Consider the following 26,062-nt stretch of genomic DNA (forward strand, 5'->3'; position numbering starts at 1 on the left):
GTTAGGATCCCCTTAGGGTTAGGATCCCTTTAGGGTTAGGGTTAGGATCCCTTTAGGGTTAGGATCCCTATAGGGTTAGGGGTAGGGTTAGGATCCCTTTAGGGTTAGGGGTAGGGTTAGGGATAGGGTTAGGATCCCTTTAGGGTTAGGGGTAGGGTTAGGATCCCTTTAGGGTTAGGGTTAGGTTTAGGGATAGGGTTAGGGATAGGATCTCTTTAGGGTTAGGGTTAGGATCCCTTTATCACCTTTACGGTGGGGGGTGGCATATCAGTGTGTTTTCTGTTTTTTTCTAATAAAAACGCATGCGTTAAGGCAAACAAACGCATGTGCTTAAAAACGCATGCGTTTACATAGACATCAATAGGTTTTTTTGCGGCAAAAAAAAACGCTGCAAAAATTACTACATGTTGCATTTCTGCAACACAACGCATGCAGAGAAAAAACGCATGCGTTGCAAAAACGCGTCAAAATGCATGCAAAAAAGCATAGCATAAATATAGGGAAAAAACGCATGCTTTTTTTTGCGTTTTTTACCGCAAAAACAAAACCGCAAATGTGAAACCAGCCTAATACTGTTAGTACTGTTAGTAGTATGTGTGTGTAAAATGTGGGAGCTGTATGTATTTAATAAAAGAATGTTTTCACAGAAAAAAACTGGTGTAGGCTCCCGCGCAACTTTCTGCGTCAGAGAGGGAAAGCCAGTGACTGAGTCAGAGATGGAAAGCCAGTCTCTTATCCTGTCAGCTTCTGCATGGGACTAGCGGTGGATACTGCGTCCTTCATCTAACTGAGATTCTGTGCTATCTTCCGGCATATCCGGACAGTCCTGCATTTAGAGGAATCTTGATTTCCATTAACGACCCATAAACCTTACTAGTACTCTACTTAGGTACATTGATTAAGGTCGAATCAGACCGAAACGTCTACTGTATGTACTTTTTTCTATTAAATCTTCACTGCACCAAGTGACTTGTGTGTGCCAAGTTTATCTACTATGTGTCAGCAGTGACACACGCAGGGGGCGCTCACTGGAGGAGAGTAGGGAGGGGGCAATTCGCGGCCGGACTGTGCCTGAAGCTGATTGCGGCCTGCTGGCCGCGACCAATCAGCGACCCGGGATTTCCGTTACAGACAAACAGACAGATGGAAGTACCCCTTAGATGATATATATATATATATATATATATATATATATATACATATATATATATACATATATATATATATATATACACCTATTCTATGTGTATATATCTATTCTATCTATTATATTCTAACCTATTCTATATTGTACGCAGCAGATCATTTGCTGGCTTTTAATTCATCTATATCTATTTTTTTTATCTATCTATCTATCTATCTATCTATCTATCTATTTTGAAGATTATTTGGTACTAAAACTATGTTTACGATTGTGTTTAACAATGCAATTTTAACTTGAGCTTTTACATAGAGAGAACTTCTGTATGTAAAAGCTCATGTTAAAATCGCATTGCATACGAATGCCATACGGATCTCACACTGTTACTAGATGCGAGAAAATTGCATTCTCGCATTGCAAACAGATTACATACGGATCACTGTTCGGGAACATTTATGTGATTCTCGGCCATCAAAATCGGACCAATTTTTCATACGGTCCGATGTGGCCTCCCCGCTTACTCTCTTGCACCACTCCAGTCTGTCCTCAACTCTGCTGCCCGGCTAATCCAACCTCTCTCCTCGCTACTCCCCTGCTTCTCCCCTCTGCAAATCCCTCCACTGGCTCCCCATTCCCCAACGAATCCAGTTCAAACTACTAACACTGATCTACAAAGCCATCCACAACCTGTCCCCTCCCTATATCTCTGAACTAATCTCCCAATATCTTCCCTCACGTAATCTCCGATCCTCTCAAGACCTCCTACTCTCCTCCACACTTATTCGTTCCTCACACAACCGCCTCCAAGATTTCTCCCGAATATCCCCCATCCTCTGGAATTCCATGCCTCAACACGTCCAACTATCCACCACCCTCAGCTCCTTCAGACGGAACCTGAAAACCCATCTCTTCAAGAAAGCCTACAGCCTGCAATAACCATTCTGCCGCCTCACCATCGCCAGAGCCACCGCCTCGCCATCGCCAGAGCCGCCGCCTCGCCCCTACCTTCTGTCTCTTCCCCACTATCCCATAGAATGTAAGTCCGCAAGGACAGGGTCCTCTCCCCTCTGTACCAGTCTGTCAATGTAAACCTGCTTACTGTAATCGATATCTATAACCCTGTATGTAACTCCTTTCTCATGTACAGCACCATGGAATTAATGGTGCTAGATAAATAAATAATAATAATAAATAATAATACGGTAAGTGTGACTCCAGCCTAAGTTGTATATTAAAAAGAAAATCATGAAAAGGTTTCCTAAAACCCACTTGTGATTTTTTTCTCACCTTTTTATCAGTATTATAAGAACTCTATCACTGCAGCAGCGCCTTACATGCGCCAAAGGAAGCTAAGTAGCATTGTGAAAACAACAACTTCCACGATTCCCTGCAGCCAAGCAGTATTTCTCTAGTCTGACCCTGTGTTTTTACTACCTGCCGAGATCCAGCTGTTTTCCTTTCTCTGTAACCTTCCCAGAAAGTGAAGTCATTTACCTCCTGTAAGGCTGCAGCTTTCACACCAGCATGATAATGAGGTAGTGACCCAAGTAAGCTCAACATAAAGGGCTTTATTTTCCAACTTACAAAATAAACTCAAACTTTTTCATCTGGTTCGCAGCCAGAACGTCCTTATTCAGTTTGATGCCATGGGCACCTGCACCACCATAATAATCTCGGGCGCGGTAATGGCTTTGCCCAAGTCTCTGGCACCTGCACCACCATAGGAATCTCGGGCGCGGTAATGGCTTTGCCCAAGTCTCTGGCACCTGCACCACCATAGGAATCTCGGGTGCGGTAGTGGCTTTGCCCAAGTCTCTGGTACCTGCATCACCGTAGGAATCTTGGGTGCAGTAATGGCTTTGCCCAAGTCTCTGGCTCTTGTCTGTGTTCAACCTCACACACCAAGGCACACACACAGAACCTCCAGCTCTGCTGCACAGCACAGGAAACCAACACTGACACACTCAACCACTACCTACACCTTTAAGTGTGAATTGCTGCCATGGGCCACTTGCAAGATTCGAAGTGGAGGGGAAGATCTGTCCCACTACAGATCTTTCCAAAAATAAAAGCCACTATCATGTTTTCCTAAATCTGACTTCGTCAAATATCTTGAGTCAACACTTACTTTTATTTTGTGCTGTAACCACAGCTGTGGCTGTTATTATAACACTCTTCAAGGGGTTCAGTATGCTTGCAGACACATCCTGGGGGACACAGGCTCCCATCACTGCCTCACACTCCACAGTAGCCCAGAAGCTACAGATTGTACAAACCACATTGTGCATGTTCCTTATGCTCTAGTAACTCCATATAACATTATGAGAAAAACAGATGCTCAATTGTCCAATAAGTCAGGCTTCCGAAAGAGTTCTGGTGACTTGCGGAATCATCATATAATATAATGACTTATTTGAGGGGGTAGGACTACAAAGACTAATCATCAAGTTATTATTGATGCTACCTTCTGGGGTGTTGCTTTTCAGAGAGTAGTAACATTTCAAATTTTCTGAACACAAAGAAAGGAGAGGAGCCTGAAACAAGTAACCAATCGAAATAGCAAACAATTATGCTGAACTATACTATTTAAAGGAGTTATCCATTATTATTTTTTTCTCATGAGGTTAAGAACTGACAGATAGTAGTTCCGAACAACCTGCTTTTTTTTGTCTGGCACTGGCTAAGAACGATTAGAAATCATTCTGCTGTTTCATTTGATCTCAAGTCAATAGAGCAGTTCATCCAATTCGGGGCAGCTCTGGCGATGGGGTGTAACTGCCAACGTTATGCTGACTGACCACCGACTCCCCATTCCCTAACTGCAGGGAGCCCACAGTAAATCAGCATGACATTGGCAGTAAGGCCCTGTTAACTAAGAAAAGCTGAAGAAAGTCAGCTGATCTGTCGACAAAACATCACCGGATGTCTCAGAATCGCCTTCAGGAGTTGTCCATGACCACAGAGATCGGTGCTGAACAAGCAGGTAGTTCTTAGACCTATTAAGAAAAAAATAAAATAGTCCAGAATAACCACTGCAATATAAGGTTTCAATATAATGTAGAGTGCATTATATTTTGCAAGTCATTGATCTCAGCACTGATCGAAGAGACATTCGAGTGTAAAAGCAAATATTTCATAATTTTGTATTTACTTTACATTAATAAATGAACAAAACAAGATTAACTTTTTTTTCAGTGAACTCTATTCCCTTACTGAACTTTTCATATTGACAACTATAGCAGTCTGCACTTTTGAGTTGTTGCCAAAAGTTTTAAAATTGAAATTAATTTTGGTTTTCACAAAGTTGCTGCTTTAGTGCTTTTAGCTAGATGTTTCTCTGGTTACTGAAGTATAATTATAAGCATTTCATAAGTTTTGAAATCCTTTATTGACAAAGACTCAACACTTACAGTATTGTCCCTTATTTTTCAATACTAATACACTTCGCCCCGGCAGTTGGAAATCCTGACTTACAGCAAATCATTCTTGCCTAATTAGTGCTTGGAGTTTATCACAATTTCTGTGTTTTTGTTTGCTGACCCGCTTATTGACTATTGACATCTGAGGAGATTTTGTTTTGTTCATCGAGCCACTTAGTTATCACTTTTGCCTTGGTACCTGGTTCTTGGTACATGGTTCTCCAAGATGCTAGAAAAAGCATAGTTCATCACAAAAAGTATTTTAGATCCCTGGGAACATATTTATATCTCATATCATGGCAGTGTTCTTAGGCAAAACTGGGAGTGAGCTGACTTTTTTGGAATGAAAGCAACCCCACACCATTTGGTGTAAGGATGATTTATTGTTGGCATGACACAGGACTCATTGTAGCGCTCACCCTTTCTTCTCTGGACAATCGTTCTTCTAGATGTTCCAAACAGTCTTAATGGTGCTTCATCAGAGAAAATAGCTTTTGCAGAATGTAGATAGATTGGACTTCACAGGAATGGGGTAAAGTTATCTGATGAAGCCTCTTTCAGATTGTATGGAACACTTCACCAAAGTTGTGCAATTCAGCAACACTAAACGATACCAATATATTCTGAAAATTCTGCCATTTATTTAAAGAGATATGAGCAAAATCTCAGATTACTGCCTAAAAAAATATTTCAAGGTGAGAATGCCAAAACTACTTTCAAGTGGCCAAAAGATTCTGGCCATTTTTTGGTGTATGTTTCTTGAACCAGTCATTTTCAGCCTGGACTTTTGAAAATCTCCATACTAGAGCAAATATGCAAACTGGAGCTTTTAAGTCAAAGCAGCACATTATTCACAACCAATTTTCTCAGCATGCGCTTCGCTTTTGATGCATTTGAGAGATAAATCGATTCTATCTTTATATTCCATTGATAGGTAAAATGGTCAGCTAAGCCAAATTCACCAGCAGACATTGTGGGGCATCATTAGATGCCCAATGAACTGTAATCTAATTAGAGTCCTCAAAAGACCCCCTCCTATTTGTTCATTATGTCCTTAACTTCCCTATTAAAATGCAATGTATGTTAGGCAGTCGACAGATTACAATAATAACAAAGCTAAATATAAAACCTGTGCACAAAACTAATCTAGGAACATATCAAACTAATTACAAAATTCATGGTCGTGTGTAAAAAATAATAACGGTAATATGGAAAGATACTGACTACTGAGCTCTCTCGATAAGCTGACAAAAGAAATATTACAGTGATGTATCGGTAGAACGATAGCACCATGTAGTGGTAAAAAAAGAGAACGGTCTCTATTACATTAGGTGCCCCAATCAGGCATCTCATAATACTGATCTCAAAAACCAAGAGGTTTTATTCCTGATTTCTAGAAGAGAGGTTGATGCAGCAGTAAGTGATTGTCAACCACAGGAACCTGTGCTCAAAATATAGACAGAAAGAGTTATGCAGAATGGTAGTAGGAGTCTGGCATCTCCTGCGTCAATATGTATTTCTTGTAAACATGACATACTACAATGTGAAAATATCATAATTCATACCATGAGTTTTTCTAGCATGGGATATAAAGAGTACAGACAAATGGAACACAACACAATCTACTGTCAAAATAAGATCAGAATTTTCAAAAGCACTAACTCGTATCTTCTTTCTCAAAATATAGAACAGCGGAAAACAATCGATAATGGCCCGGGTGAGTAATGCATCTTCTACTAAGCAGTTGATAGTAGCAGACAGACGTCAGTATTTCAGTTTTCTAAGTATTGTGACTTCATTTCAAAAGAAAATTTAATTTATTTTTGACAAAAAGGAGCAAGGAGAAGCACAAAAAGCAAAGAAAGCATTTGTCATTTTTGAACAATCATGAGTAAATGAGAACATGACCTTCCTTATGGTGGACTAGTACATTGTAGATCACAGTGAAAAATAACGTCACAAAATATTAGGAGGACTAGTTTAAGTATACAGGGCAGTCATCGCCTGAATTGTGGCAGCTCAGGACCAAACTTTCATTGTGACCACCCATCTCGGCTCCTAAATTCAGAAAAGTAATGTAAATAATGGATCAATCAACAACAATAAACTCATAGTCTCCATGCACGGAACCTGCAAGGAGTCTGTGGGTAAGACCCTATGCTAACGGCAGCAGCCGTAGATGATACCTATTATTACAACTCTTCCTTCCTGAGACTCTTAGTGTGAGCTTCTGATTTATTTCCACTGAGCTGGGACGGTGTGACATTCATTTGTCTGGCTAGGGAGGCTCTAAATTGTAATTGATATATTGTGAGGGCATAGGATGAGTGGTTAGGAACTGTATGTAGCACTGGCACTTCATTGGTAATGCTGCTATTCCCATGTGGTCCCCCATCCACCTGCACCTTTGTTCCACACTGCACATCTTGGTAATTCCTATTCTACTTGTGTTTATGTACTTTTGTTGTAAATAATGTGCTTAATAAAATTGGTACTTTTTACTTTGGACTTTCCCTCTCTTTGTTTTTTTCTCATGGTTTTATGACTATATGAGAGTGTCCTACAATACTCTGACCCTGTGTACCACTGGGTATAGGGTCTGATGTCTGATACTATGTTTCCTGTTCGATGGTTTTGTTTTCAAACCCAGTTAAAGGGTTGTCTGGTTAAAAGATACTGATGACCTTTCCATAGGAAAGATCACTCGACACCCTCACTGATCAGCTCTTAAAAGTTCCAGTGGCTGCTGAATATAAATACTTTGAATAGAGCTGAAAAGTGCGGCTCCATTCAATGTATAACAGCTTCTACTGGGAACTGGAGAACAAATCATATTGCAGCTATTCTGCAGTACATGCGAAAAACTCCTACACAATAAATGGAGCTGTAATTTACAGCTTTGCTTAAATAGTCCAATTTAACAACACTGGCGTAGCGTATGTTCGCACTATACAAGCCTTGATGGATTAGAAGACACTCCAACTTCATTAAGAGGCACATGCCACTTAATGCATTTTGCTACCCCTAGTAAGTGGTGTGCGCCTCCGTAATCTGCATCAGAAATGCTACTCCAGTCAATCCACTTTTCATTAATCAGACGAACACCCCATTCCTCCGCAGCTCCGCCCATTATGGCAGAGATGATCCAAGGCAACGTTAGAGTGCCATAAGTCACAGTTTTATTGCACAACTGCATGTTGCACAAATAATGATACTTTTTAAGGCTTTTACGCCACTTTTGCCACGTAAAAGCTTTGCTAAATCGTCCCGAAAGTGTTAACATCTGGAGGCCAATGGTTTTCAACAGCTGAGTAGTGGGGGTGCCGGACCCACACTGATCTGAAACTGATGAAATAATTCATGGTAGATCATCAATAGGTTATGACCGGACATCCCTGTTGGGGAAGATGTACAGTACATTATTACCAAACATTCGGTTGGGAAGATATCTTGATATTATCAAGTTGATCACTAATAGTAATATAACAACCAAGTTATGGTAATATATCCAGCAAGTTATAGTAATATAACCACAAAGCTCAGGGCATCAGCTTCCAAGTATAACTATCAAGATCTGAACCAAAGCTCTTGTGAAACAATCAAACTCTATGTCATTAACCAAAGTTTAACCATCAAGTTTTTAATGTAATTGGCGGAATGTAAATTTGACACCGTTCTGCACTATCATGTGCGTGGGCACAACTAATATTGCTTTTCTGGTTACTACATTACTCCACTTTTAGCAGTTTTCCTCGCTTAAGGCTCTAGTCACTGGGACCCTTGGCAATTTTTTAATGTGTTCTGCTTCTTTCTTCCTTTAGTTCTCTTCTCTTTCATAGGCAGCAGGTGTAACTATATCCGTCACTGAAAGTAGAGCTGTATATAGATTTGAGCCTTTATTCAATCAGTTTAGAAGATACAAAGTGTGTAAAGTGGCATTTTTGAGACAAGTTTTATTACAAAGTTCACTAGAACAGAACAGGAGCACAATAGCTTCTGATTAGGTATGCAACCCCTCAAAATCAGTAGACATAACATCACTTGTCATGCTCACCTCCCGATGTAGAAAGGACTAGAGCTGGAATCCTTTTTACCCATCAACAAAAAAATATTATAGATATTTAAAAGGTACCAAATTACCATCCCATCCACCCTAAGAGGTGTGGTGCCCGCCTCTGAGATCCGTGTTCATCAATTTAAAGCACCAATTCTATATCCATATAAACGTCCATAAAATAGGTTAATGACGGCAGAACAAAAAGTGGACTACAAAGAAAAAACATGATGACTGGAACAGTTGCCAATTTATCTATGAACACTCCTTTAAGAAACTACGGTAATATTTTCATTTGCAGATTTTATTAGGATGAACTGGCACTAGCCTTGTTATGTGTGCTTGATGCACCATGAAAATGTGCTGCCTTTAAACCGGCATGACATTTCTATGTGCTTGATTTTCTGCTCCTAGAATAGAAAATACATAAAATAACCCAACATTGATGAATACTTACTGACTGTTACTTTATCTTTCTCTCCCAGCATTATGTTGTTTGGTGATAAGTCTCGGTGAACAATCATTTTTTCTTTGTGCAAATATCTCAGTGCTAAGCATAACTGAAACAAAAATAAAAAGTGAAAAACATTCTGTATCTCCTTGTAAAACACTAGGATACACACAAATATATGAGAATATAAAGAAAATTGGCACCTACGGAGGCAAAGTACTTTTTGGTTTGATTGTTACTGAAAGGGGTACTTCAGGCAGCTAAAAGTTATTGTAATGGCCATGCCTTAGGATAACATGAATAGTGTGGTGTCCCGCCATCACACTACCTGCAATTCTGTGTGACGCTGCAGATGCTCCTCACTGCTCCCCCTCCCTTATGGGACATTATGTCACATAACAGGGGGCATGGCCTGCTCCCTTTTAGCAGCAGCAGCTAGTCTCCTGATACTATCTGCTTGTAAAGAGTCTGATATTGGGGGCAGGACGTGGGCATAGCCTGTTCTCGGCTGCTTGTAACAGCAGCACAGTGTTCTGATAATATCAGATCACAATCAAACAGTAGTATCAATAGTATCACGGGGCAGGCTGCTAATAGCAGGCGTGAGCAGCCCACTCATACGCAACACCCCCAATATCGGACTGCGTAGAAGCAGAAAGTATCAGGGGGCAGGCCACTACTAGCAGGGAGCAGGCCACAACCACACCACGTGCCCAATATTGGACTACTTACAAGCAAGTAGTATCAGGGGGCTGGCTGCTGCTACTAGCAGCCAAGAGCAGGCTACACCCCAACCATGCCCCCAATATCAGACAGCATACAAGCAGATCGTATCAGGGGGCTGGCTGCTGCTGCTAGCAGGAAGCAGGCCATACCCTCGCCCCCAATATTGGACTGCATACTAGCAGACAGTATAGGTAAGCTGGATGCTGCTACTATCAGGAAGCAGGCCACAACCCTTGATTTATGAAGTAACATCTCATAAGGGAAGGGGAGCAATGAAGAGCCGCTGCAATGTCACACAGAATTACAGGTAGTGTGAGGGTGGGACATAGCACTATTCATGTTATCCTAATAGTTTATAAAGGAATGGCCATTAGAATATTTTTTTATCTCCCCGGAGTACCCCTTTAATTTGTTTCATAAATCAATAGAACAAGCTAAGGTAAACTTTCTAATATATGTTCTGCTATATCATTGTCTAAGGGTCACTTCCGCCTGTCTGTCTGTCTTTCTGTCTTTCTGTCTGTCACGGATATTCATTGGTCGCGGCCTCTGTCTGTCATGGAAATCCAAGTCGCTGATTGGTCATGGCAAAACGCCCACGACCATTGCCACGACCAATCAGCGACAGGCACAGTCCGGCGGCAACATGGCCGCTCGTTCCTCCCCGCCAGTCAGCGCTCACACAGGGTTAATGGCAGCGCTAACGGGCTGCGGTGTAACGCACTCCATTAATGCTGTTATTAACCCTGTGTGACCAACTTTTTACTATTCATGCTGCCTATGCAGCATCAATAGTAAAAAGATCTAATGTTAAAAATAATTTAAAAAAATAAAAAAATTGTTATATACTCACCGTCCGTCGGCCCCTCGGATCCACAACAGGTCTTTCCCGCTCCTCGTGACGCTCCGATGACCGCTCATGCATTGCGATCTCGCGAGACCGCTACGTCATCATCTCGCGAGACCGCAATGCACTCTTGAGACCAGAGCGTGCGAGGAGCGTCGGTAAATGCTTCCTGGATCCGGGGGGCAATGGAAGGTGAGTATATAACTATTATTTATTTTTATTCTTTTTTTTAGCAGGGATAAGATGCCCACATTGCTATATACTATGTGGGCTGTGCAATATACTACGTAGGCTGTGCAATATACTATGTGGGCTGGGCAATATACTACGTGGGCTGGGCAACATACTACGCGGGCTGTGCAATGTACTACGCGGGCTGTGCAATATGCTACGCGGGCTGTGCAATATACTGCGTGGGCTGTGCAATATACTACGCGGGCTGTGCAATGTACTACGCGGGCTGTGCAATGTACTATGCGGGCTGTGCAATATACTACGCGGGCTGTGTAATATACTACGCAGGCTGTGCAATATACTACGCGGGCTGTGCAATATACTGCGTGGGCTGTGCAATATACTACGCGCGCTGTGCAATATACTACGCGGGCTGTGCAATATACTATGCGGGCTGTGCAATATACTACGCAGGCTGTGCAATATACTACGCAGGCTGTGCAATATACTGCATTGGCTGTGCTATATACTGCGTGGGCTGTGCAATATACTAAGTTGGCTGTGCAATATACTAAGTGGGCTGTACAATATACTGCATGGGCTGTGCAATGCACTACGTGGGCTGTGCAATGTACTACGTGGGCTGTGCAATGTACTTCGTAGGCTGTGCAATATACTACGCGGGCTGTGCTATACACTACGTGGGCTGTGCTATACACTACGTGGCCTGTGTTATACACTACATGGGCTGTGTTATATACTGCATGCGTGGGCTGTTATATACTACGTGAGCTGTGTTATATGCTGTATGGGCTGTTATACACTCCGTGGGCTGTGCTCTATACTACGTGGCTGTGCTATATACTCCGTGGGCTGTGTTATATACTATGTGGCTGTGCTATATACTATGTGGCTCTGCTATATTCTACGTGGCTGTGCTATATACTACGTGGCTCTGCTATATACTACGTGGCTGTGCAATATACTATGTGGCTGTGCTATTTACCACGTGGGCTGTTATATACTACATGGCTGTGCTATATACTACGTGGCCGGCCGCGAACAATCAGCAACAGTTGAACCACGCTTTGCTAATTGGTAGCAGCCGGCCAAATCCTGTGTATTCAGTGTATTATTCTAAAATCTTCATAAATAAACTACATACATATTCTAGAATACCCGATGCGTTAGAATTGGGCTACCATCTAGTATTACATAAATCTGCTTCCTTCTCCTCTTTTTTATCTCCCCGGAGTACCCCTTTAATTTGTTTCATAAATCAATAGAACAAGCTAAGGTAAACTTTCTAATATATGTTCTGCTATATAATTGTCTAAGGGTCACTTCCGCCTGTCTGTCTGTCTTTCTGTCTTTCTGTCTGTCACGGATATTCATTGGTCGCGGCCTCTGTCTGTCATGGAAATCCAAGTCGCTGATTGGTCATGGCAAAACGCCCACGACCATTGCCACGACCAATCAGCGACAGGCACAGTCCGGCGGCAACATGGCCGCTCGTTCCTCCCCGCCAGTCAGCGCTCACACAGGGTTAATGGCAGCGCTAACGGGCTGCGGTGTAACGCACTCCATTTATGCTGTTATTAACCCTGTGTGACCAACTTTTTACTATTCATGCTGCCTATGCAGCATCAATAGTAAAAAGATCTAATGTTAAAAATAATTTAAAAAAATAAAAAAATTGTTATATACTCACCGTCCGTCGGCCCCTCGGATCCACAACAGGTCTTTCCCGCTCCTCGTGACGCTCCGATGACCGCTCATGCATTGCGATCTCGCGAGACCGCTACGTCATCATCTCGCGAGACCGCAATGCACTCTTGAGACCGGAGCGTGCGAGGAGCGTCGGTAAATGCTTCCTGGATCCGGGGGGCAATGGAAGGTGAGTATATAACTATTATTTATTTTTATTCTTTTTTTTAGCAGGGATAAGATGCCCACATTGCTATATACTATGTGGGCTGTGCAATATACTACGTAGGCTGTGCAATATACTATGTGGGCTGGGCAATATACTACGTGGGCTGGGCAACATACTACGCGGGCTGTGCAATGTACTACGCGGGCTGTGCAATATGCTACGCGGGCTGTGCAATATACTGCGTGGGCTGTGCAATATACTACGCGGGCTGTGCAATGTACTACGCGGGCTGTGCAATGTACTATGCGGGCTGTGCAATATACTACGCGGGCTGTGTAATATACTACGCAGGCTGTGCAATATACTACGCGGGCTGTGCAATATACTGCGTGGGCTGTGCAATATACTATGCGGGCTGTGCAATATACTACGCAGGCTGTGCAATATACTACGCAGGCTGTGCAATATACTGCATGGGCTGTGCAATATACTGCGTGGGCTGTGCAATATACTGCGTGGGCTGTGCAATATACTGCATTGGCTGTGCTATATACTGCGTGGGCTGTGCAATATACTAAGTTGGCTGTGCAATATACTAAGTGGGCTGTACAATATACTGCATGGGCTGTGCAATGCACTACGTGGGCTGTGCAATGTACTACGTGGGCTGTGCAATGTACTTCGTGGGCTGTGCAATATACTACGCGGGCTGTGCTATACACTACGTGGGCTGTGCTATACACTACGTGGCCTGTGTTATACACTACATGGGCTGTGTTATATACTGCATGCGTGGGCTGTTATATACTACGTGAGCTGTGTTATATGCTGTATGGGCTGTTATACACTCCGTGGGCTGTGCTCTATACTACGTGGCTGTGCTATATACTCCGTGGGCTGTGTTATATACTATGTGGCTGTGCTATATACTATGTGGCTCTGCTATATACTACGTGGCTCTGCTATATACTACGTGGCTCTGCTATATACTACGTGGCTGTGCAATATACTATGTGGCTGTGCTATTTACCACGTGGGCTGTTATATACTACATGGCTGTGCTATATACTACGTGGCCGGCCGCGAACAATCAGCAACAGTTGAACCACGCTTTGCTAATTGGTAGCAGCCGGCCAAATCCTGTGTATTCAGTGTATTATTTTAAAATCTTCATAAATAAACTACATACATATTCTAGAATACCCGATGCGTTAGAATTGGGCTACCATCTAGTATTACATAAATCTGCTTCCTTCTCCTCTTGGACTTCACATGCAATATACTTGTAAAATGTGCCTTCAGCAAATACAGATTTTCCCATTACTGAGATATGAGATAACTGTTGCTGCTCATATAATTCTATGGAAACTGAAGGGGAGAGCAACATGCAAATGCCACAAGTTCACATAAAATGACAGCTTCAGGATGTATTTTGGTCTTCAAATAATTTTTGCAATTGGGTTCCATTAAAAGGTTGCAGTGTTTGACTCTAACAGGCTTTTGTTTCTGCATAGAATTCATCAGTGAGGTCATTCTGACTAGAGTTGGGTGAATTTATGAAAATGGAATTGAATTCTACTAACGAATTTACAAAAATCCACATGCTCCAGAATGCAGATATTTTGGAATACGCTCCAAGTGAATTCAGTAAAATGGCAGCTAGCTGCCACCACTTTACTAAACTGTAAAGTGCCGGCAAAAAAGGTAAAAAAAGGAAAAAAAAACCTTTGTACTTTCTACACTACTCTTGCAGCCTTCGCTCCTTCTCCGTCGTATGGTCTTTGGCACACCTTCTTACAGTGTATATGAGCATGCGCATCATAAGGCCACGGTTTACATCACGATGTGGAGATGAGGCTACGACATAAACTCTAGGCCAGAACTTCTGGCAGCGGCTAGGAGCAGGAACGTCTCGTGCCTAGTTGTGGTCGGAATTCCTGGCCTAGCGTGAAGATGCCCAAAGCTTCAGTACTCGTTGGCAAGAAGAATCTCCGAGGAATGTACGAGGGGACGGTGAGCAGCAGAGCTGAGCTGCAAATGTGAGTAGTGAGATTCTACTTGTTTTGTTTTTCTTCCAGAGGCCAGATCATTATACAGTAAGGGGCATTCAATCAGAGTATAGTACATGCACTGTGAATCACATTTCCCAGTAAAATTCATACGATTTGGCAAATTCAAATCTCATCAGGTCTGCTTACCCCTCAATCATGAGCCCCTAATTATTTAATTTTTATTTATCTCAAGTAGTCTAAGCTCTAGGATCCTCAGAACAGATTTCTACTCTACGAAAGTACCTCTCCCACTTTGTGTACCACCTGGTATCCTGATCGCTTTAAAGATTTTTCACAATTATTGACTACAATAAACAAAGGTCACCCTTTTGTCCATGGGGTGAAGTTAGCACTGTCCCACTGTTAGAGCTATCTAACCATAAACATTCACTGAAAGAGGGAAAAAGGAAAGTAGGTCAATTATTATGTGTTGGTACCATGGAACAAGTGGTATGTTTTACTACATGAATTGATAATTTAAAAATGTTTGAGGAGGGCTCTAACTTCTACACGTTATGGACTAGATTTTGTGATGGATGGGACATTGATCCAAAGACCTAATCTGATTGCCGTACGTGGAGTCAGAAAGGTATTTTTCTCCTAATATTGGGCAATTAGCATCTGCCTTTTGGTTTTTTTGCCTTTCTCTGGATCAACATGTTAAGCGATAGGTTGAACTTGATAGCCTTATGTCTAACGTCAACCTTAAACCCTTCATCCCGAAGCCCGTTTTCACAGACTGTTTACGCTTTTCTGACAGAGGCCTATTTTTTTTTAAAGCAGACGTGTTACTTTATCTGATAACTCCGAAGTGTTTGCACAAATCCCAGTGATTCTGACAAAGGGTTTTTCATTCTTGACACTTTATAATTCATGGCAGTGGTTAATTTTTAGGTAATTAAAAATTTGGAATTATTTATAAAAAATATCAGAAATCTAGTGACCATTTTGAAAAATTGACAATTTACAAATATTTTATTTTTAACTCCTAAAACAAACATATTTACAATATAGGTAATAAATGTCATTTGCTATATGTCTACTGTAAAGATACAGCAATGTATGTTAATTAACTAGACTTCAGCAAGCCAGGAAGAATTAACTGTTATCTATATGTTGACTTTTGAATTCATGTGTTTCTTTCTGGTTGGTCAAGAAAACAGACTTTTGCTTGTGTAAGCCTGTAATATTGACTTAACTTCTAAGTTGACAAATTCTTGTAACACATTATGCTCTTATTCTAGATGACTTGTGATGTTTGCTGATATGCTGACTACCCTTTCTTCCCCTTTAGGGCTCATACTCACTTGCGAGAAAAACGGATGAGTGAAATCCGATAAAAAATCGAATTGCGCTCTGACCAATGTTATTCAATGGGTGTCTCTTTTGTGATTTTTTTTCTCAGCCAAAATCGGATTGAGAAAAATATTGTAGCATGCTGCGCTTTGATGGGTATCTCAGACGAGACTCGTCAATGCAAGTCAATGGGTGCAAGAAAACATCGCACAGCACTCGCACCATGAGAGTGCTGTCCAATTTTTATGCACTGGTGTCCTTTGAAAAGTCGGCAATTCATGTCCGGCGTACAGTAAAATCACACTGACATGTTAAGAATAGGATAGAATAGATATATACACATAGAATACATTATATATATATATATATATATATATATATATATATATATATATATATATATATATATATATACATATACACTAGATGGGGGCCCGATGCTATCGCACTGGGAGGGCAGTAATGTCACGATGGGGGCAGGCTTTGCAGCATTGAGAATCTCTCCCCCATGTGCTCACCCACCTATCCACTCTCTCTTTCCCCCATGTGCTGACTTCTCCCATCTGTGCTCTCTTCTTTGACCTGTCTACCCCATGTGCTATCCCCCTTGTCTGCTGTCTTTCTCCTTCCTGTGCTGTGTTCTCCCCTCATGTGCTGTCCCATTTGAGCTGTCTCCCCCTGTGCTCTGTCTCTCTCACCAGGGCCGGACTGGGACTAAAATTCAGCCCTGGCATTTGAAGTCACACAGGCCCACTTGTCACATGGTGACTGTATAATATCTTTGTACACTTGTAGGTTACAAGAAGTGAGGGGAGTGTAACACGACTATACAACATATAATTACAGCTGTATCCAGCATTACAGCTCAGTCTCCATAGAATGTAATGCAGCCAGTTCCCATAGAATGTAATGCAGCCAGACCCCATAGAATGTAATGCAGCACAGCCCCATAGAATGTAATGCAGCCCAGCCCCATAGAATGTAATGCAGCCCAGCCCCATAGAATGTAATGCAGCCAGCCCCCACAGAATGTAATGCAGCACAGCCCCATAGAATGTAATGCAGCCCAGCCCCATAGAATGTAATACAGCACAGGCCTCATAGAATGTAATGCAGCACAGCCACCATAGAATGTAATGCTAATACAGCACAGCCCCATAGAATGTAATACAGCACAGCCCCATAGAGTGTAATGCAGCCAGTTCCCATAGGATGTAATGCAGAACAGCCACCATACAATATAATGCAGCCAGTCCCCATAGAATGTAATGTAGCACAGCCCCGATAGAATGTAATACAGCAAAGCTCCATAGGATGTAATACAGCACAGCCCCATAGAATGTAATGCAGCCCAGCCCCATAGAATGTAATGCACCCCCCCCCAATAGCCCCACAATCCAGCTATCACTCATTGATATATAATAGTAATTTAAAAAAAACACTCTACTCACCTTTCCTCTTGCCCCGCGATGCTCCAGCTTCCGGTCTCAGCAGCTGCATTCTGCCCGTCCGGTCACACAGCAGGTGCGCGATGATATGACGTCATCGCGCACCCGCAGTGTCAGCGGCAGGCAGAGTGGGGAATGATGGGAGAGAGAGCGACAGCAGACACTCTCTCTCCTCCATCATTGCATTCAACTGTACCGGCGTCTATGACGCTGGTATAGTTGAATGCGGGGCCGGGAGTGTGCCGACAGCGGGGGGAGTGTGCCGACAGCGAGACACACTCGAGCGGCCCACTACTGCCACCGGCCCTTCTGGCATTTGCCAGAACTGCCCGATGGCCAGTCTGGCCCTGTCTTTCACCCCTGTGCGCTGTCTTCCCCATCTGCTGCTTTTTCCTCTCATGTCATCTCTTCTGTGTACTCCATGTGCTCTCCCCCTTGTGTGCGCTCTCTCTATCCACCACTGTGCTGTCTTCTTCTCTCATGTGTCAGTGTTTGTGTGTGTGGTGCCCACGGCATATGCAGTGTGTCTTTGTCTGTGTGTGTGTGTAGTGCGCATGCCGTATACAGTGTGTGTGTGTGGTGCGATGGTGTTCCGCTGGCGGTACCACGCAAGAGGCTGCTACCACCAGCAGTTTCCATATTGAGACACCCATCACTTGGCGGTCGGTGAACTTCCGCCGCTTTGAATTCTGGGATCCAGATAATTCATTTGTCGGCTTCGGTACAATCATTGCAGAAGCCGACAGGATAGGAGACATGGTTTACATACAGTAAACGACTGCAGAACAGTTAGATTTATATATGTCAGTGACTAATACTGTTAGTACTATGTGTGTGTAAAATTTGGGAACTGTATGTATTTAATAAAAGAATGATTCTATAGCAAAAACTGGTGTGGGCTCCAACGCAATTTTCTACGCCAAAGAGGTAAAGCCAGTGACTGAGGGCAGATATTAATAGCACAGAGAGGGACCATGGTTATTGGTCTCCCTGGCTAAAAACATCTGGCCCCAGTCACCCCAGAAAAGACGCATCTGTAAGGTGCACCAATTCTGGCACTTAGCCTCTCTCTCCCCACTGCCCTGTAGTGGTGGCATATGGGGTAATAAGGGGTTAATGTCACCTTTGTATTGTAAGGTGAGATTAAGCCTGCTTAGTAATGGTGAGGTGTCAATAAGACACCTATCCATTACTAATCCGAAAGTTTGTAAAGGGTTAAAAAAAGACAGCCAGAAAAAAGTATTTTAATGAAATAAAACACTAAACACTACTTGACCATTTTATTGTTACAAGTAATGCAGCAAAGCAGGTGCAGTAGTCCGCCTTGGAATCTCTGAAGTTACAGATGTTCTTATCCCGGCGAGTCAGCAGAAGGCTGAGAGTCTGTAATATGCACAATCTTTGGTATTGTGCTGCTCTATGTGTTATCTGCCTGTTTTATGGTTCAATAAAGTATTACCACACTGTTTAACCCTAGCTTTAAGCCCACGGTAAAAGGAGAGCAGGCGTTCGGTGGGATGATATCCAAATTTTTTAATTCTGACCAGTGTCACTTTACGTGGTAATAACTCTGGAACGCTTCAACGGATCCCAAAGATTCTGAATTTTTTTTCTCGTGACATATTGTACTTCATAATAGTAGTAAATTTAGGCAAATATTTTTTGTGTTTATTTGTGAAAATATTGGAATTTGGGAGAAAATTTTGCAATTTTCAAACTTCACATTTTTATACCCTTAAACCAGATAGCTATACCACACAGAATAAATAATAAATAACATTTAGCACATGTCAACTTCACATTAGCATAATTTTTTAAACATAATTTTATTTTGTTAGACAATTTTATCATCAATTACAAATTTTTAGAACAAAATTTTATGATCAGACCTAGTACAACTAGGATTACGTTGGACCATCTTTATGAAGGGTATACTTTTATAAGAAATGCAGAAAGTGTAGCATGCTGTGCTTTTATACACCTGTACAACTTTTATAAAGCTGATCAAACCTAAGTATAGTTGACCTATCTGATCATAAAAGCCTATAACTCGGCCAAGTTGTAATTTGGATACAGTCCCTAAGATGTGTGGCATAAAAACATTTTTTAAAGCGTGCAGAATGGGAAAAAAATGGCAATTCTGTCATTATTTCTTATGTTTTGCTGTTAATTTTGGAATAATTTGCATGTTAAGTTTATTCAGCGGGTCACTATAACTAATATATAAATATTTCTTATTTGTTTTACTGCTTTTACTGCACAAAAATACTTTTCTGTAATACAAAGTTTTTGTATAAGAATATTCTTACAGCCATAACTTTTTCATTTTTCCGTCACACAGGCTAGTTGGGGACTTTTTTTTTACGTTCTCATGGATATTATTTTGGCCTACATACACATTTTTGATCAATTTTTTTGACTGAAGGATATGTGGACTACAAACAGCAATTCAGGCATTTTTTATTTTATTTTTTACATGGAGTCCTGCACAGTGTAAGGCTATGTGCACACGCTCAGGATTTCTTGCAGAAATTTCCTGAGCAAAACCGGACATTTTCTGCTAGAAATCCGCATGTGTTTTTTTTCTTTTGCGGTTTTGACGCGCTTTTTGCGCGTTTGTGACGCGTTTTTTTCCGGAGCTTCCCAATGCATTAAATAGCATGAAAAATCAGCAAAATTAACGAACATGCTGTGTCTTTTACGGTGATGCGTTTTTTTTTGCGGAAAAAAGCATCATAAAAACAAAAATTGCGGAATGCAGTCTAAATGATGGGATGCATAATTTATGCGTTTTTATGCGTTTTTATAGCATTTTTTTAGCAATAAATGCGGAGAAAAAAAATGCAACGTGTGCACACAGCCTAAGTGATATGCTAACTTGGTTGATACACTTTGTACAATATCAAATTGTTCTAGTTTTAGGGTGATTTTACTACTTAGCTACAAGTTTTTTTTCCAAAAAATCATTTGGGTTTTTTTGTGTCGTCATATCTTAGCAGGCATAAGTTTTCTTTTGGAGTTGGGTGAGGGCTTGTTTTTATAGGGCGAGCTCTATCATTATGAGGTATGTTTATCTTTTGATCACTTCACATTCCATTTTTTGGTGGGAAGGCCAGTAACCTAAACCAGAAATTTTGGCACAGATTTTTTCTTTTTTTTATAGGGTTCACTATGTGGGATAAATGACACTCACTTCATTATGGATGTGGCGATACCAATTATGTATATAAAGTACTGTACAAAAGTTTTAGGCAGATATGGAAACCATTCTGCAAAGTAAAGTGAGTGAGAGAAAGAGAAATCTAAATTAAATCAATATTTGGTATGACCGCCCTTAGCCTTCAAAGAAGCATCAAACCATTGACTCTTCCAGATACACTTGCTTCACAGGTCTTTGTTGATTTAAGCTTGCGCAAATCTTCTATTCTTCATGTAATCCCATACAGTCTAGATAATGTCGAAATTACGGCATTGTTGGGGCCATATTATCACTTCCAGGACACCTTGTTTTTCTTTGGGTCTAAATTTATTCTGCATTAGGACTCCAAATATAAGAACTATCTTCAGCGTATAGAAAAACAAGGAGTCCTGACCCGTGCGTGACCGCATGTATTTCTATGCAGCTGTCAGGCTCGGGTCATGAGAGCCACCGGCCAGTCAATGCATGGCGATGTGATCGTCGTTCGTTTTATACGGCCTTCTGACGGCTCCCTTGCTGTGACTTTTTACTTATCATTGTTAGGGCTGACATCACACGCTCAGTGAGACATCACTGTAGAGTGGGAGACTGCGAGGAGACCTTGACTAATCACCACTTCAGTACAGCCCAGATAACTACTCGTGATCGGCGGGTAGCAGTTTTCTAACTTCACTTTGTCCCTCCTAGTAAAATCAGCTATTAGTAAAAAAAGGACACCTAAAAAGGAATTCACAAGCCCTATAACATCCCAATGATATCTAATTCCCAGCCTCAGCCACAATTAAACGACTACAAGTCACCATTTGTTTTGGGATCCTAATTCTCCTACACATTTGTGAGCATCACATAAGGTTTCAGTCAGTGATTTTAAGAGCTCATAGACATATATTTGGATCTCCTATCTATGAAGACAAAGCTGATCATATCGTTCATAAGATCAGTTTTGTGACTGTTGGTATCAGCTATAATGTCAGACATGTTCACAAGGCAGACAAGGAAACGTTGAATACTATGCATGCTGAACAGGTGCACAATTTATCCATTTGTGTGCTACTCAAATAAACTACATACAGTATATATTACTGCACTATAAGATATTTATATTTACCTGTACAAAAATGTGCCAAAGGCGTTCTTCTGTAAACTGTTGCTTTTTCTCCTTTAGAGACTTTAAATGCTCGCCCAGTGGTGCCCCTTCTATGAGCTCCATAACAATGTAAAGTTTGTCATCTGAAACACACACAATGGAATAAATTATCTATTAATACTACAACATTTACCCTTAGTTGATGGTAGATCAGCCTTTTATAAGATTTAATTTTATTGCTTACATGATCTATCCACAATCAAATGCTCTTACTGTATGTTCACCACTTAGGGAATCCGATAGCAGGCTTTTGCTATTTAAACTGACAGCAGTACAATGTACAGAAACAGACCCTGATTTCAGCCACTTACTGTTTTGATAGCAGTAGATTATCAATAGAGGACCAGTTGGCTTGTGCCTCCTAGTCCCCCTGCTCTGTGTAATCCCGCCCCCACCACTGATTGTCAATTTTCTTCCAAAGTACATTGTACACAATAAGCCATTCAGTGGAGTGGGTGGGGTTACACAGCATAGGAAGACTTCATGGTACCAGACTGTTGTGAATTCAGCTTTTGGGCACCCTCCGGTGGTTGTAGAGGGTAATGCAGTTGTGCCTGGATTGCAGGAGTGGACATGTGTATCTACTAATTGCAGGACTGACTGGGGTATATAGCTTTGCAGGATCCTTTAGTCAGTGCCAGTTTTCCATTGTTCTTGAAGGATTCACTTCCCTGCTGGTCTCTCCAGTTTGCAGTGTTTTTCTACAAAGATAAGTCCTGGCATTGTTTTTGCTGTCCACCTGCAGTGGACCTTATAGTTCTGTGCATTTTCATGTTTTTGTCTTGTCCAGATTGGTCTGTGAAGTATTTTTTGCAGCCTAGCTATTTCTCTGGAGATGCAGATATACCTCCCATGACTTTAGTCAGATGTGGTGATCCGTATTTTCTGCGGTGGATATTTTCTAGTGTTTTTATACTGACCGCATAGTACTCTGTTCTATTCTTTCTTTTTAGCTAGTATGGCCTCCTATGCTAAAATCTGATTTCATATCTGCGTATGTTTTTTCCCTCTCCTCTCACAGTCAATATTTGTGGGGGGTTATCTATCCTTTGGGGATTTTCTCTGAGGCAAGATAGGTTTCCTGTTTCTGTCTTTAGAGGTAGTTAGATCTTAGGCTGTGCCGAGGGGTCTAGGGAGTGTTAGGTACCCCCCACGGCTACTTTTAGTTGCGCTGCTAGGTTCAGGGTTTGCGGTCAGTACAGGGACCACCTTCTCCAGAGTACGTATCATGCTGCTCCAAGGCCACCAGATCATAACACCAGATATGTTCTATCCAGCACTGATTTTGTTTAAACTACAACAAAACAACCCAGTAAGTACAGCAGAGAAAACTGCAATTTTTATCAAAATGACAGCATGCAGCCCAGTATTTGACACATAGCAGAAAACAAAGTCTCTGTCTATACTTCATGCTGCTCTCAGATTATATAACAAGAACCTGATGTAAGGTTCCTATTAACTATTAACTGCAGGACTTTGCTGTGCTGGTTGTCAGGATGCAGGAGAAAATGGCGAAAGTAATGACTATCATGAAGGAGAATCTTCTCCAGGCACAGGCAAGGGTCTATGACCAAACAGCGATACTGAGGCAGTTCCAGCCCGGGAACCGCATGCTAGTGCTTTCATATGTAAAGCGCCATGGAATAAATGGCGCTATAAAAAATGTATAATAATAATAATAAAATAATAATAGTGCTTATTAAGTTCCAAGTTCTGTAGAATGTAAGTCCGCAAGGACAGGGTCCTCTCCCCTCTGTACCAGTCTGTCACTGTAAATTTGTTTACTGTAAATGATATCTATAACCCTTTTCTCATGTACAGCACCATGGAATTAATGGTGCTATATAAATAATAATAATAATAACTTTGTATTTGGAAAGCAATCGTTTTCTCGTTAATTTTTTAGTTTTGTGTATTATTACATAAAAAGGAAAATATCAGCTTTATTCCAACTTTTCACTAGTAACTGCATTGAAACCAACCAATCAATTCAATGTAGCAATAATATTGTGCTGGTACTAAGCCTAGTTCAATACTAATTGAGTCAAGTGCCCTTTGAGATAAATTTCAGTGAAATGATTTTAATCAAGAAGGCTATCCCTGGAGTTAAAGCACAAAAATGGTCTAAAGGCTTCCATGCAGCTCATGAGACAATGGTTGGGGACACAATAATGAAATCTGTATGTTCAAGTTTTTTTAGTTTTAAGTGATTATTTGCAGCACCGGCATCCCTGCACACTGCCCCTCTCCCCACCGTGACTCCGGTCCTGCACTTCCTCCTTCCTCTCCGGCTACTGCCCTGGGTCCACGCAATACGTGCAGATCTTCAGGAACTGTGCTTAGTGCACGCATGCTCCCTCCTTCTTAAACGGGTCGCACGCACTGTCTTAAAGTGTCTGCAGCCAATGGACACTTGCTAGATATCAGGTCCCTGTCCACTAGTCCTGCTAATTTCTCTCCATCCGTCCCTAACCTCCTTGCTAGCACCTGTCTTGTTAGACTGTATTTCAGCCGGAGCCGCCTACACATGTCATGCCAGTCTGTATATCAGCCAGACCTGCCTGCACCTGCTATGCCAATCCGTGTATCAGCCGGACCTGCCTGCACCTGCTATGCCAGTCTGTATATCAGCTGGACACCTGCCATCACCTGCCATACTAATCTGTATATCAGCCAGACCTGCCTGCACCTGCCATGCCAATCCGTATATCAGCCGGACCTGCCTGCACCTGCTATACCAATCTGTATATGAGCCAGACCTGCCTGCACCTGCTATGCCAATCCGTGTATCGGCCGGACCTGCCTGCACCTGCTATGCCAATCTGTATATCAGCTGGACACCTGCCTGCACCTGCCATACTAATCTGTATATCAGCCAGACCTGCCTGCACCTGCCATGCCAATCCGTATATCAGCCAGACCTGCCTGCACCTGCTATACCAATCTGTATATCAGACAGACCTGCCTGCACCTGTTATGCCAATCTGTATATCAGCCGGACCTGCCTGCACCTGCTATGCCAATCTGTATATCAGACAGACCTGCCTGCACCTGCCATGCCAATCCGTATATCAGCCGGACCTGCCTGCACCTGCTATACCAATCTGTATATGAGCCAGACCTGCCTGCACCTGCTATGCCAATCCGTGTATCGGCCGGACCTGCCTGCACCTGCTATGCCAATCTGTATATCAGCGGGACACCTGCCTGCACCTGCCATACTAATCTGTATATCAGCCAGACCTGCCTGCACCTGCCATGCCAATCCGTATATCAGCCAGACCTGCCTGCACCTGCTATACCAATCTGTATATCAGACAGACCTGCCTGCACCTGTTATGCCAATCTGTATATCAGCCGGACCTGCCTGCACCTGCTATGCCAATCGGTATATCAGCCAGACCTGCCTGCACCTGCTATGCCAATCCGTAAATCACCCGGACCTGCCTGCACCTGCCATGCCAATCTGTATATCAGACAGACCTGCCTGCACCTGTTATGCCAATCTGTATATCAGCCGGACCTGCCTCTGCCTGCTATGCCAATCTGTATATCAGCCGGACCTGCCTGCACCTGTTATGCCAATCCGTAAATCAGCCGGACCTGCCTGTACCTGCTATGCCAATCTGTATATCAGACAGACCTGCCTGCACCTGCTATGCCAATCTGTATATCAGACAGACCTGCCTGCACCTGCTATGCCAATCTGTATATCAGACAGACCTGCCTGCACCTGTTATGCCAATCTATATATCAGCCGGACCTGCCTCCACCTGCTATGCCAATCTGTATATCAGACATCCCTGCCTGCACCTGTTATGCCAATCCGTAAATCAGCCGGACCTGCCTGTACCTGCTATGCCAATCTGTATATCAGACAGACCTGCCTGCACCTGTTATGCCAATCCGTAAATCAGCCGGACCTGCCTGTACCTGCTATGCCAATCTGTATATCAGACAGACCTGCCTGCACCTGTTATGCCAATCTGTATATCAGCCGGACCTGCCTCCACCTGCTATACCAATCTGTATATCAGACATACCTGCCTGCACCTGTTATGCCAATCTGTATATCAGCCGGACCTGCCTCTGCCTGCTATGCCAATCTGTATATCAGCCGGACCTGCCTGCACCTGTTATGCCAATCCGTAAATCAGCTGGACCTGCCTGTACCTGCTATGCCAATCTGTATATCAGCCGGACCTGCCTGCACCTGCTATGCCAATCTGTATA

General features: G+C 42.3%; 1 protein-coding gene across 2 annotated transcripts in view; it reads right to left on the reverse strand.

Annotated features, from left to right (window-relative positions):
- NEK10 (NIMA related kinase 10) overlaps nt 1-26,062 on the reverse strand; it is a 337,168-nt gene that overhangs the window by 147,196 nt on the left and 163,910 nt on the right. For both annotated transcript variants that reach the window (XM_069730006.1, XM_069730007.1), the window contains exons 21-22: nt 21,791-21,912; nt 9,072-9,174 (exon numbers count right to left, since the gene is read on the reverse strand). In XM_069730006.1, the coding sequence (XP_069586107.1) occupies nt 9,072-9,174; nt 21,791-21,912 (225 nt within the window). The remainder of the gene's footprint in view (nt 1-9,071; nt 9,175-21,790; nt 21,913-26,062) is intronic.

This window comes from Ranitomeya imitator, chromosome 6, assembly GCF_032444005.1.
Source record: "Ranitomeya imitator isolate aRanImi1 chromosome 6, aRanImi1.pri, whole genome shotgun sequence".
Classification (NCBI taxonomy): domain Eukaryota; kingdom Metazoa; phylum Chordata; class Amphibia; order Anura; family Dendrobatidae; genus Ranitomeya; species Ranitomeya imitator.